Consider the following 13,764-nt stretch of genomic DNA (forward strand, 5'->3'; position numbering starts at 1 on the left):
ACATATACATAACAAGGTTTCTGTTATCTGAATCAGCAGCTAGCCTGAGTGCAAGCTGCCTGCCTTCTGGAGGAGGCATCCAGTCAAGTCTTTGATCAGGGGTGGCCTTTTGGGAGCGTGTGTTTGCATTCTTCAGGTGTATCTCATTATTCCAGAGCCTTCTTAACTGCAGCAGGTGCCAAAGTTCAGCTGTGATGGTAGAGTGGAAACACCTGATTGCTTTCCACTGAACTGCTTTGTGGGGAAGGGATGAATCTGCTGCTGCTTGGAGGCTTTTGCTGAGAGGTATGGAAAAAAAGAAAGATCTGGAGAAATGTTTCTCTTTGCAAATCAAATGAAATAACGTTTAAGAGTCAATGTTGAGTCGGGTATTTTGAAGGTGGAGAGCTGCAGGAGCTCTGGGTCGTTGGACAAGGTTGTGGGTAACTTCCCGCCCCCACGGCCACCCAAAGGGTGCACCTTGGCAGGCAGGGCAGTTTTCTGCTGTTGTATCGCCAATTGTCTTCTCTTGATACTGAAATATTAGTATTTTGTCTCTGCTTGTTGCTACTGGAGTGATTCCAGCCTATTGTCACGGCTCATCCTTCAAGAGAGCGGTCGCGGTGGGTTTTTTTGGTCTTTATTTTTTTCGGCACGTAAAATAATTTCATTCAGCGAGCGCCTGCGCTGACTAACGAGCACCTAACGAGCCGCTGCTCCCCCCTCCGCGCTGATTAACAGGCCCTTAATGAGCCCCCGCTCCCCTCCGGGCACGCTGCCCTCCCCTCCGGCGGGGCCGAACCGGCTTCTCCAGCCGCCGATCGCACCCATCAGCCCGGCAGCGGGGGGGGGGGGGGTCTAAGCGGAGCCCCTAAGGGGCCGGCCCGTTGTTTCGGGGGCGGCTCTTAGGGCCCGGTAACGGCGGGGAGGGGAGTCCCGTCCCCCGTCCCGCCCCGCCGGGGAGCCTGCGCGGAGCCGGCGGGCAGCGGTCGGGCCATGGGCGGGCAGAGCTGAGCACCGGCGGCGGCGGGATCGCCATGCCGGCTCCCGAACCTATGCCCGGTTACGGGCAACTGCTGAAACGAGGTTACGGGAGTTTGACGGAAGCGATAAAGGCTTGCGGAGACTGCGGCTGGGAACTATCGCGACAGACCTGGACCGAAAACGCCTACCTGGGTTGGGGAGAGGTGTTGCTCTGCGGACTCTGCGCCCTCGGATGGACCGTGCTGCGCCGCGCCGCCGCCCGCAGGCTCTTTGGGGTCAGTCCGTACCGCCGGGGAGGGATGGGGACCGGGGGGACACACACACACGTACCCCCCGGGGACGCCCGTGGTACGGGAGGGCTCCTCTCCTCCATCCCGGGGACGGGTTGGATGGGGAAAGCCCGTTCTCCTTTCCCCCGGAGCCGCATCCTGGAGGAGCGAGCATCCCGCTGCAGCGGGAGAGCTCTCTCCCCTTTCCCCAGTCCCCTTAGCTGCGTCCCGGGAGGGTTTGGGGGTTTGTTTCTTCCGTGGGGGGGGGGGGGAGAAGAGGACGACATTTCTGCGTGTCATCCGTGGTTTGCATGAAAAATGTCCTTCCCCGCTTTCCCTCCCCGGCGCGGCGGTGGAGAGGATGGCGTGGGGATAACTGCTGTACCGCAGTGCTGGGCTGACCTTCTCCCGAGCGTGGGGAATGCAGGGATGCGAGCATCCAACCCTCACGGCCTCCGAACGGGTTTGCTGGCCGGGTTGTCCCCTCCTCGCTAATACAGTGCTTTAAGGGATAGGATGAGCAGGACATCCCCGGGAGCGAAGAGCAGCTCTGTTTAATATCTCTCTGTGAAAAGCGTACGTAATGAAATAAGACCTCCCCTCTCCTTCTGATGGCTCAGTCCCAGCAGAGGCGATTTTTTTTCCACGCCGCTTTCCTAGAGAGATGCTGTGCGCTTTGCTCTGCAATTACCCTGGCCTTGATGGGACTGGAAAGGCAGAAGCGACGGAGATGCCGTGTTTTGGGTCGGGGATAGCCCTCAGCTCTCGGGGATGCAGAGAACCCTTCTCTCACCTACCCCTGAGTATGGTGGCATCAGGCCTTGAGTAGCTACAAGAGCGTGCGTGGTTCTTTGCAGTTAGGTGGGACAGGCCTTGTTCCCTGGGTGAACCGCTTTTCGGAGGCTGCTTCACAGATTGAAGACAGCTGCCTTGCATCCCATAATTAGACTATCGGGAGTCACTGCTGACCCCTCTCTACCCTATCTGCTGCCGAGCCTGCCTTTAAAGTGGCTCTTCCTTTGCTGCTCAGAGCTGGCTTTGCTTATCCAGTAATGCGAGGTGGATCTTGACCTTGTGTAAGGTTCCAGTCTAAGTCCTCTGGAGTCATTTGAAGCTGCTAAACTGGCATGTAGGCAAGGTAACCTGCTGGCTTTTTGTATAGGACTGAATTTCTCCTTGTTAGCTGCACTGCTGCCTGCCTGTGGCTACCGATGGGCAGCGTACAGCACCTGGTGACGCTGGGAGTGGGTTGAACAGAGGTAGCCTTAGGTCTGTCGTAACAAATTGGAGGTAATTTCTTTTGTGCTCCAGTTTCTCGTTGTGTAAGGCTCACCTTTACAGAGCGAGCGGTGATCAGAGCGTGAAAAAAGCTCTTAGTGCTGTGGAGTCTGCTCAGTGCCCTCAGAGGATGCTTGGCAGCTCCTACGAGTGCCGAGGTATTGTTCCTTTGGAGAAATGGGTCACACTTGTAATTGCAGAAGAGTGAGGCGGGTTGATCAGAGCCGGTTCTTGTGGCTACATCTGCATGTGTTATAGTGATGAGATGCTAAGCGAAATTGTGATAGCATCAGTTTCTCCCAGCAGATAGGTGGAAAGGTAGCAGTAGGGAGAGACAACTCTCTGTCCGTATATGTATTCTAAAAGGATCTGAAGCTTTTCCCTTTATTCTGCTGGAGTTGCTACGGGGAAAGGTGGAGGTTGTGGCTTTCCTCTAAAACCTCTGGCAGTATTTAGGAAATCAGTTTGTCCTGCATGGCCCCTGTATGGGCAGCGGTGGAGCCAGGGTCATTCAGGAGGAAAGTCAGGGAGAAAAAAAGACCTCCTGTTTAACCCTGGGAGGAAACTTCTCCCATGGTCAGGACTTTGCTTCCCCGTGCAGACTCAAAGAGTATCCTTACTCATTTTGAATCTGTTCAGGTTCCCTGCAAGAACTGAAACACTCACAGTTATAAAAAATGAATCCACTCAGCGTCTGGAGAACGCTACCTTCCTGCATGTTATTCATAAATAATAAATCTTGCCACTTGGATTGTGATTCTCTGCATCTGAAGAGGAAGCGACTCTTACCACAAGGCCTTGAAGCTTGGAGTGTAAAGTGCACCTTACTTAGCTCTGGCTGTGACCGCTTCTCTGAGAAATGAGTGCGTTAAAGCCATATACCTCTTCCTGTGCTATCTGCATGGCCCTATTTTTGTCATTGGGATCGAGAGAAGAGAAGGTAGGATCCTCGCTCTCTTTGAGGACTGCAGCAGCATTTAGCCTGCAACATCTTTGTCACAGAAGGTCTCGCAGTTGGGTTGAAAAAGTGGTAAAGGTTGTGCCTGTGATGGGAGGGGTTTGGTTAGGATTTGAAAGTGTGGACTTTCACCTGTTACAACAGCTAAGCTAGTGCCTGTGCACAGACGTGGTTTTTCCATCATCCTTAGCGCAAAGATAATTTTTGGCCTGTTGCTGCTCCTTCATAGAATCCTTATTGGTGCAAATACGGAAAGGAGGTTTTTTTGGCGTAGGAAGGATTCCAGTTAGCTGAGCAAATGTGGATTACTAGGTAGGGAAAGACCCCCCCAAAGCCAGCTATACTGGGGGCACGGGCATCTCTGCAAAGGGCAGAGGGAGGTATCCTTCCTCTCTGGGGTCTGCCCTGAGAGCTTCTGCTCTTTGTCCCCTTGACTTCTGAGTGCACAAACGTGAATGATACCCAGCCCATGTCTGATTGTACGAGCTTGCTGGAGCTGCAGACCACCTTCAGAAATGAAGACCAAGCTGGTTCTAGGCAAGTGTTCCCATCCCTGGAAGCCTCCTTGGTGCTTGTGCCCCTGTCTTCCTGCCACGGTTAGTGTCTGAGCTCCACTGGTCTCTGAAAGCCACCGTCCTTGGTGTGTCCCCTGCGTGGAGAGCGGCTGCAGCCAGGCTCTGTGGAGTTTGATTAAAAAGCAGCAACCTGAGCATCTCTGCATTAGTGAAACATCCTGGAGGGCAGCTGAGCCCAGCAGTGCCGAGGCCAAGCGCCGTTGGAATAGGACCAGGCAGCTCCACTTGGGAAAGGCTTGGTGAAATGCCTGGAGCTCCGCAAGCCTGTGCTAGCAGGTCTCCTTTCCCAAGCAGGTCTTGAGCTGTGCAGTGAACTTGAACAGATAAAACTAAGAGCACACCTGGATTCATGCACAAAGATGATCCAGAATAGCTGTGGCAAGCCTAGGCAGACACTTGCGGCCCTAAACTACCCTGAGCCTTCTTTGCTGCTGGGAATTAAAGTCCCCAAAGTCAGCTAAGTCTGTCAGTGAGCAAAATCCATTCTGTACAAAAGCTGCCTCTGAATCTGGTGATGTTCGTCAGGTATCACCTCTGTCCTTAACGGCTGTCTGCCTTTTCTCTGCAATGGGTAAATGTTTTCCATTTTTGGCCCAGACGCTAGTCAGCTTGCTCTCTTAGTGGTGTCAAAATTTGTAGGACATTGCAGTGTCCTCTGCAAGGAAAAGTGTTGTGTAAATTGAAAAATGTGCTCTGGAAAGCAGCGTTTCTAGGTGAGTGATACAGTATAGCCCCAGGAAGGATATGGAAGCTGGAAAGCAAGGGTCCCTATTATCCCTTTCAGTGGTTTTTGCAACTTTTCTCCACCCTACAGTATTGTCAAGACTTGTTTTTCTGAGCCCCAGCACTGGGCGTGTGACTTGAAGCTCGGGGCGGGGGGGGGGGGAAATTATCACTGTCCCAAAAACTGGCCACCCAACACAATCTCTGCTGAGAGCAGAGGACGCCGACTGAACCCAGGGGAGGGAGAAGGCTCTGCTGCACCACCGTTTCCTCGGCTCGTCCCGCTGTGCTCTGCCTGCCAGTTTGAAGCAAAAACCCTGGAAACTCAAGGGGAGAAAGCCACAACAATGGGTCTTTTCTTCACCCCAGGAATGAAGCTGCGCTGTTGCGTCTCGGAGCGGGGGCTGCTCTCCCTGTGCCGCTGTGTCAGCAGTCAGGCATGAGGAGGTTATTCAGCCCCCGCAGCACCCTGTGGGCAGCTGTGTCTTGTCTTCAAAGAGTGTCTTCTATTGCTTTTCTCTCTTAGGGGCAAATTTTACTCCTTGCAGAGGAACCAAGGAAGAAATAACGTCTGTTGGTTTGTTGCTATTGTCATAGCGCCTTTTTTTCCTACATGTTTATCTGGAAAGCGTCGTTCGGAGCTTCATGAAGCTTCCCAGTGTCTTAGCTGCTGTGCGGGCAGGGAAACTGAGGCACCGAGCAGCTCGCTGCCTGGTGTAGGGACGGAGCAATGAGAGCTGGAGCTCTTCATGCTGTGCTCAGTTTGTTCCCCTTTCTTAGTGGGGTGACAGCCACTGCCCTTGGGTCCACAGGCTCCAGGAGACTCATTTCTTTGGGTTTAGTGACATTTCACCGGCTCTCCCCTTCTGCAGGCTCTGTGCTCCATCCCTGATGTGGCAGCGGGTCCGGGAGCAGCGTCCAGGCTGGGTACGGAGGGGACGTAGTCCCTTGGGGTGGAAAGGCACCGTCACAGCCCTGAGGAGGCACGCACCATGCTGCGGGGAGCTGTGCCACCGCCGCGGAAGGGGCAGTAGCTGTCGGTTGTGGCCAGGTTTTGAATTGGAGCTCTGCTTGCTCATCATTATCATCTGCATTGAGTAAAAGCTGATGTAAAGCTGCCAGTTCCCTGGGCTGAGGATGCTTCGTGCCAGCCATTCCTTTGTGTCCCTCTGGGGAACTCGTTGTGCCCAGAAGCCAGACGCGGCATGGCTGGGATTTGGCTGGGCCCTTGTCTCTAGGCTGGGGAGGTGGCAGAGGCGATGGGGGCGGTCGGGGGGGATACAATTCCTCTGTAACAAGCCTCGATTCATAACCCATCACTGCAAGCCTGCCGGGTTGCTGGAAGGACTCGTGTCCTGCTGCTTTAGCCGGTTGTAGATTTAAGGGAACTGGCTGCTTTCCTCTAGTGCCGGAGGCTGTAAAAAGGGAGAGAGCATGTGTTTGCTTTTTGCTGTGAGTATTTTTCTGACACTTCAGCGGAGCTGTGGGCAGTGACGGTTTCCATTCGGTTTCTCTTTCCAGCTCCAAACCGCTCTCGCAGCGCGCTCTCACCCACGGCTTTGCTCCTTCCCCCAGCCCCCCAGGTCGTGCCGAGCGGGTGCTGCGGGGGAACAGTCCCCCGGTTAATTTTACAAGTGAATCAGAAGATGCCTGTGAAGGTTTGCGTGGGGGTAATGGAGGAGGAGGAGGAGGAGGGAGGAAGAGCCAGTTGCCCTTTAAGCGAAGCCCCATTACATCACTTGCCAAGAGCCTTGGGCTCTTTCAGCCGGAGCCAGATCTGCTGTTCCCGCCGCAGCACCCGTCACCCGTAGCAACAGGCATCTCTGCACCGTTGCCGTGGGAACGGCAGCCGGGTGATGGGAGGACATCCCACCACCTTGTCCATCTCCCACCCCCAGGGAAAGGGCAGATGCACCTCCGGCGTGGTGCGGGGCTGGTCTGTGCATCTCCTGGGCTTGCGCTTCCCCGTGCAAGCGGTCCAGGTTTTGGTGGGACCCCTCCCAAGGGATGTTAATTTGTCCCCCCCCCCAGCCCCCTCCGTGATGCTGGTTCTCTTCTAATCCTTCCCTGTGTCTGCCCCAGAGCCAGCTCCCATTTCCGTAGTGCTCAGGGTACGGTCTGAGATGCCCCGTGGCTATTTAAGGGAGAAGGAGGGCTCTGTCCAGGACTTGTCATTAACCAGATATGCAGCGAGGGCTAAAACCTCCCTGAGCATCAGCCCCCACAAGCTGGAGTGGGGTAGCCCTTCCCTGGATTTTGCTTTTGCTCCAGACTGGGAGCTGCTGCCATGCCTGCAGTGGACTGTTCATCAGGCTCACGGTGGCAATTTGCTGCGCTGCTGCCTTCTCTGCTGAGGGTCCGAGTGTCCACAAAATGCAGGTCGTCTCAGTAGTACGTGCGTGCCCCTCGGGTGATGGTCCTTGTCATCAGCTCTGCCTGCCTGGGGTAAAAACCTGGTGTCGTTTCCCCTTTGCAGGTAGGGAACCGAGGCGCAGGGAAGAAGCAAAATGATTTGGCTGGCGATCGGCAGCAAGGCTGCGACAGGGATTTGAGGCTGAGCTCAGCATCCTAAATTCAGCCCCAGCTTGCTGTCGTGGTAGCATGGTGAGCTGTCCCCATATCTGAGCTGCTTCTGTGCTCCACTCTATGGAGACACAAATAATTCATGCTTTCTGGGCTCAGGACTTTGTCTCTGCATTATTTATTCACCCTTCAAGCTTCCTCCTCTTTTTCCTACCGTGGCTCCTGTTGGAAGAAGCCTTGGCAGCAGCGTGTTCCTGGTCTCAATGAGGATGGCCATGCTCTGAATGCGAGATGCGTAGCGGGAGGCCAGAGCTGTGCCTCTCTAGCTGGAGGGGATACGGACAACTTGGCAGACCTTTGTGGGGCTGGTGCTTCCAGGTCTGACCAGCGCTGGGAAATTCGGACCTTAGAACAAAGCGCTTTTGGGCTGGAACAATGCTTGGAGCTGAGTCCTTTGAAAATCTGATGCAGAGAGGGGCTAAAAGCCAGACCAGCCACCGCCTGGGGACAGCTGGGGCCTTAATATAGCCTTTGAGCATCGGGGAGCCGAGCGCTGGCTGCAGAAAGTGCTGACCTGGGGCAGGGTACGGTTACTTTGCAGGCATTTTGTTTTCATCTCGAGTTTATCTGGTCTCTCCCTGGGGAGCTGTCAGCTTTGGGGGGGGGCCTTTGGGTGTTATCTGTGTTTTAGGCAGCAATGATTCCCTCTGGACCTTGAGCAACACTCCCCTGCATTGACTGCTCCCCTGCAGCCACAGCTGGGGGCTGCGGAGGTCGGCTGGGCTGATACGGCTCTGTCACGCTTGTGATGAGAAGCAGAAATGGTGCCTGGCGTTGCTCAGCTGCCACGGAGGGAAAAAAATCCGTGCCCGGAGCCCCAGCTGAGCTAAGGGCAAGCTCAGCATGCAGCATCGCTCGCTCTCCACCGCACCGTCTGAGACGAAGGGTCAGCTGCTCCATTTTACTCCTGGGGAGCTGAGGCTGTTTAATGCTGGGGCTTTGCTTTTCCTATGATTTCCAAGTTGTCCCTACCTTCGGTGGCCCAGCTCTCACTGTCACAGAACACGAGTGTTGGGAGAGCTGGGCAGTACTCGTCATCCTCGGGAGCGTGGGGAACTTGGGGTGAGAAAGTTTCGTTCTGATGAGCGTGAGCAGCCTGCAGAACTGCTTGTCCTCCCTTCCCTCGCTTTGGCCATATTTGGGGAGGCTTTGCCTCCTGTTTCTGAGTCCCGACGGGTGGGAGGGCTGCTGCAAACCACAGCGGGGGAAAAACCAGCAGCGTTTCAGTGCTGGTCAGCTGAAAAAGCTGCTGGGAATGTGGGTGAGCATGGGAAGGTGTGAGAGAGCAAGAGGAGCCAGTGCCCCAGCCTTTACTGACTCATTGCCTGCAAATCTGGCCCCCTCCAACACTGGTTTCCCATGCAGGGGAGTCTTGTGCCATGCTGGTTGGGTACAGCAGCGGCTGCGTGTTTAGGAGCCTTTGCTTCCTCAGTTGAAACGCTCTTTTCTGGGAGTTGGCAGCACTGCAAGGTCCGTATGCACAAGATAGTATTGTTATGGCTTCCTCTTCTGGGTTTCCTAGTGCAGATAGGACCTGATTTTTATTTTATTAGTTATTGACTCTGTTCTGCAAAAGCCAGCTGTGGTCAGCCCTGCTCCTGGAGGGAGGGTGATGGAGTGGTGCCCAGACTGTGGGACGCATGCCGTAGGCTTCTGCCTTTTCCACGAGGCTCTGCTTTCACAGCTTTCCAGTGTGGCCAAAGCTGAGTGGAAGGATCTCTAGCCTCATGTTTTTCCCTGCTTCAGGCTCTCTCTAGAGCCTCTTTGACCTCCTTATTTGTGCTGTCAAGAAGGCCAGAAAAATGGGGGTTTTGACCCTGGTTTTGCCCCGTCTGGTAGTGGTAGCGCATGCATCATGCGGTGCTCAGGTCTCTTGGAGATTTGGTGAACTCTGCCCTGGGCTCCCCAGGGCCTCTCTTTTTGCCCTGTGTGATGATACTTCTCCCCTTTCCTTGCAGCCCTTCGGGGAGTGGTGCAACTTGCAGCCGAAAGATGCTGCCAAGATGCCTGAGAGTGCCTGGAAGCTGCTTTTCTACACGTTATCCTGGTCATATGGCATCTACCTGCTCTTCTTCACCGACTACCCCTTCTTCTATGACCCACCATCCGTCTTTTACGGTACAGTAAGAACCAGGGAGAAGTGGGTATGGATTAGGATATCCAGATTCACAGGATGCCTGGGTTGAACAAGGGGACGGGTGTTGGGGTGAGCAAAAGAGAAGACTGAACCCCTAAATTGCCTTTTCTGTGATGCTGTGGGTACAGAAAGGGCACAACAGGCTGTCTCCGTTCATTTTGCTACAGAGAGAGTCACCTAGTGGCTACTGCAGAGAGCAGGGGCTGGGATGTGTCAGCTTTGGAGGGGAATGGGATTGAGTAGTTCAAGTAGGAGAGAAAAGTAAATCAAGGTTTCTCCCTTAGGTCTAGGAGAGGGACTGGCTCTAATGCCAAAGGGTCTAATGCCAAAGGCAGAGTTTGGGAGCCAGGATACCTGGGTTCCCTTCCAGCCTTCGCCTCCGCGATGACCTCCTGAAAGGGAGCTGGAGCACCTGAGCACAGCAAAGTGCTGGGGCTGCTTGGGGCAGCTCTGCTGCTTGCTCCCCACTGTTTGCGCTCCCGTCTCTCTGCTGTTGACAGAAGCTCTGCGCTCGCAGCTCCGGGTTCACCCGGGTGTCTTTTGTCCCACCCCAGACTGGAAGAAAGGCATGGATGTGCCCACAGACATCGCCATCGCCTACCTGTTGCAGTGCAGCTTCTACGGACACTCCATCTACGCCACCGCCTACATGGACACATGGCGCAAGGACTCCGTTGTCATGCTTCTCCACCACGTGGTCACGCTGACCCTCATAGCCTTCTCCTACGCTTTCAGGTGAGGTCCCTGGCTCTGACACTGTCCCTCTGCAACGTGTCCCAGGCCAGCCTTGGGCAGCTACGCAGCAAAAGCCGCAGCCTTTTTGTGCTCACGTGCATCTCACGGGCACGTAGCAGGAGGACTCTTGCTGGGTTGGTGCGGATTCTCCCCTGCCTCCATGCTATTGCAGCAATCCCAGTGCTCATGAGCCATTGCCCAGTGCCAGACCCGCCTTGCTACGAGGTCTGGTTGTCTGGATTATTCAGGGAGTCTGTCTGCTCCCGGTGTGATAGACCATGGGTGTTGGGTGCTAACATCAACCCGCTGCCCCACACGTCTCCCTCCCTGCTCCCCTTTGTCCTACAGGTACCACAACGTGGGTATCCTCGTGCTCTTCCTGCACGATGTCAATGACGTGCAGCTGGAATTCACCAAGCTCAACGTCTACTTCAAGCACCGGGGGGGAGTCTATCATCGCCTCAACGACATCATCTCCAACATCGGCTGCCTCACCTTCAGTGTCAGCTGGTGAGTTTGCCTGATCCCACTTCCAACCGTCCTTGCCAGCTTTTGCAATCCCCCTGGTGCCTCGGGGTACAGCCGGCTGGGTTTGTGTGCATGGGAACCAGCCCTTTCAAAAACTATTTGGGAAGAGGTTCCCGCAGAGCCTGACCCCATGCTGGGCTTGGAATCCTTCTGTAGTCACTTTGCCGTCTGTCACCACAGAAGTGCCTGTGAAATCTCGCTTGCAGCATGACAAATGACCCCAGGGGAGGAGGAGCTGTTTCCATTTTCCCACTCGCTTGGTTTTAGCAATAAGAAGCAATTTTGCAAGAAGGAAACAGGACTTAGGGCTGTCCCAGATTCCAGCTTTGCTGTTCCTCTCAGGGCAAGGCTGGAGGAAAACAAAGATGAAGAATAGCGATGGGTAACTTGCAGGTTGTCACTCCTCACTCGTCCCTTTCTTTCCTTTCACCCTCTCTACAGGCTGCTCTGAAAACAGCAGTGGCAACAAGAGCTCTCAATTTGAGGGAAGGGTTTTTAGTGATAAACTAGGGGTGCACGGGACTAAGAAAACCTTCCAGTTATATTTCCATCCTGTCTCCCATCCAGTTGAGGTAATCTGCAGCATAGACCTGCTTCTCTACCCTGAGAAAGCCCTTTCTCTGCCCTGCCGCTGGTGCCAAGCCTTTTCTGCCCATAGAAATTGTATTTTCTCCCTTCAATAGCTGCCCTTTCACAGGGTCTGTGTGAAGTCCTATCTAGAGCCAGACCTGTAAACCCAAGCCAGATGCCAAGAGCAGGGACTGCCGGGTGCAAGGGGAGCTGGTGAGGGCTGCTTGCAGGCAGGGGGTTGTGCTGGGGGAAGCTGCGCTGGGTCTCATGTCTCTCCTGGGATCCCTCTGGGCCGTTAAACCCACCCTGCTCCCTCTGCCCTGGCAGGTTCTGGTTCCGTCTCTACTGGTTTCCCCTCAAGGTGCTCTACGCCACTTGCTACTCCAGCCTGCAGTCGGTCCCTAATATCCCCTTCTACTTCTTCTTCAATGCTCTGCTCCTTGTCCTCACTCTGATGAACATCTACTGGTTTCTGGTGAGTAGGGGGAGCTCAGCAACCCCTACACTAGCTTCTCCCTCCTCTGCTGCTCCTGCATGGCGCCGGCTCCCTGCTTGTCTTGGGGGCAGCTGGGGGGGACTGCAGGGATGGAGGAGGATTCGGAGGACTTGGGGGATGGCTTGGGGGGGAGAAGGGAAACCCCTGTCAGTGCCTGGGGCGGGGGGGGGGGCTGCTCTGCGCTGGAATTCAGACCGTCTCGCACCCCAGGGGTCCGTGGAGAGGGAGCGATAACAGCAATTGGGGCAGGCTGGAACTTGATGTGGGTGTAAATGCTCTGGCATCCCCTGAAGCTTTGGGAAGGGGGTGAAAAGGGTGGACATGGAGGGCTCACGTCAGCAGGCTCAACCCTGGGCAGGGCAGGGTAGCATCTGAGTCTATCATCCTGTGGGGATGAAGTCAGTTATGAGTAGTTGCAGGTCATCGACCACGTCCCAGGGCTTTGGTCATCCCGGAGAGATCTGCCCTGCCTTTCTTGGGGTCGAGGACAGCAGAGAAAGGTCCCACTTAGCAAACGGGGGTGAGTAGGTTAGGTGGAACGGCTCTAAGCCTTGGAGCTTGTGGCTGATGGTGTTTCTCACCCCACAGTACATCGTCCTGTTTGTGGCCAAGGTGCTGATGGGGCAGATGCAAGAGGTGAATGATGTGCGCGAGTATGACGTGGAGGACAGCAAGAAAACCACAACGGCCAAGAAGAAAGAGGCTGGACTGCAGCTGCCCAATGCTCTGAAAGAAGGGTATGTGGGCAGGGGGGGATGACACATGTACAGCATCTGTGGACTAGGGCAGGGGGTGCTGGCAGAGCTCCCAGGGCACTGGAGCCACTGTCAAAGGGTTCACCACTGGGCTGGAGGGTGGAAGAGCAGGATGCCTTGACACAGAATATAAAGCTTTGCTGCAGGTATCGGGAAGGACTTTGTATCTCCATGCCTAGGCATTGTGGTGTGTCCCTCCAGCTTTCTGTCCTGTGAATCCTCGCCCACCCCTTCCCCTGCTCACTCTGTAGGACTGGCTCTTTGCTTGAGGCTGTTCTTTCTGAGCAGCATCTGCACTTCATGTGGTGAACACAAAGTCTGGCAAGGTGCTGGATCCCACAGAACAGGTCTGGCTGACTGGGGACAAATTGTCTGTGCGAGCCTGTTAAGACAGGTCTGACCTCAGTAGTGATCTGTGAAAGTAAGGGAGGGAGAGTCAGTGTGGAGACCAAGGCTCACTGTCCGCTCTGCTCTCTTTCACAGGATGCACCTGAAGAATGGACTTGTAAAAGACAAGCGGTTATAAGGGAAGCGTGGCTGCTGCAGCCTGGGCAGCCTGGCTGGATCTGGGGACTGACCCGGGACCCTACACTCAAACCCAGCAAATGAAAGGCACAAGGAGAACTTCATCCCTGGTACCCCTTCCTCCCCTGCCTGGAGCTGGGGAAGAGATGCCACTGACAGGATCAGGCCCCTCCTGGGGCTTGCCTGTGACCAGGCTTCACCTGATGCTGATGTGCTTTCTGCAGCCAGTCCGTGCTGGTTCAGTTGAGAGGCTGGTGGCTTTGCTGGTCCAGGTAGGATTTGGAGCTGGCTTTAGGTCCCCTGGTGTTTCTTCTGTCACTCCATCCCTCGGCTACTCTCAGTCCCTTTGTGATTTCCCCGTCTTTACCGTTGGACCCTCTCACCGACCCTTCCTCAGGCCCTTGAAGGGTCCTCGGACCCAGCATCACACCGGGGAGGGAAACATCCTCTCTTGCATTGGCATCACCGTCCCAGGCGAGGGGAGCCCAAGGCCAGCTCTTCTCTAGCTGCCAAGCAGGGACTAGAGAGGTGATGCACTGCACCTCTGAGCCTTCCTCCTCAGGAGGAATCACTAATACGGAGCTGCCCACAGATAGCTGGAGGCACAGCACGGTTCCCATGTGCAGGTCTGCCTGGAAACCCAGCCCTGGAGCATTATTCCAGCCTCTT

At 55.0% G+C, this 13,764-nt stretch overlaps 1 protein-coding gene across 2 annotated transcripts; it reads left to right on the forward strand.

Annotated features, from left to right (window-relative positions):
• Positions 1–1,016: 1,016 nt before the first annotated feature.
• CERS1 (ceramide synthase 1) lies at positions 1,017–13,212 on the forward strand. Of its 2 annotated transcripts, none has more exons than XM_075037895.1 (7): positions 1,017–1,238; positions 9,308–9,467; positions 10,041–10,221; positions 10,570–10,731; positions 11,647–11,794; positions 12,404–12,552; positions 13,054–13,212. In XM_075037895.1, exons 1-7 carry the CDS (start codon positions 1,017–1,019, stop codon positions 13,094–13,096), a joined length of 1,065 nt encoding a protein of 354 aa, XP_074893996.1. In that variant the 3' UTR covers positions 13,097–13,212. The 2 variants fall into 2 exon arrangements, with proteins under 2 accessions (XP_074893996.1, XP_074893997.1); XM_075037896.1 differs by lacking the exon at positions 1,017–1,238 and adding an exon at positions 7,968–8,235.
• The last annotated feature ends 552 nt before the right edge of the window (positions 13,213–13,764 follow it).

Source organism: Buteo buteo, chromosome 10 (assembly GCF_964188355.1).
Source record: "Buteo buteo chromosome 10, bButBut1.hap1.1, whole genome shotgun sequence".
Taxonomy (NCBI): Eukaryota; Metazoa; Chordata; class Aves; order Accipitriformes; family Accipitridae; genus Buteo; species Buteo buteo.

Bases quoted from the DNA above. Each gene is read 5' to 3' on its own strand.
- CERS1 (XM_075037895.1), top strand. From the start codon at position 1,017: ATGCCGGCTCCCGAACCTATGCCCGGTTACGGGCAACTGCTGAAACGA. The intron at 1,239-9,307 runs GTCAGTCCGTAC...CTTTCCTTGCAG, and splicing joins CCGCCCGCAGGCTCTTTGGG to CCCTTCGGGGAGTGGTGCAA. The intron at 10,732-11,646 runs GTGAGTTTGCCT...CTGCCCTGGCAG, and splicing joins CTCACCTTCAGTGTCAGCTG to GTTCTGGTTCCGTCTCTACT.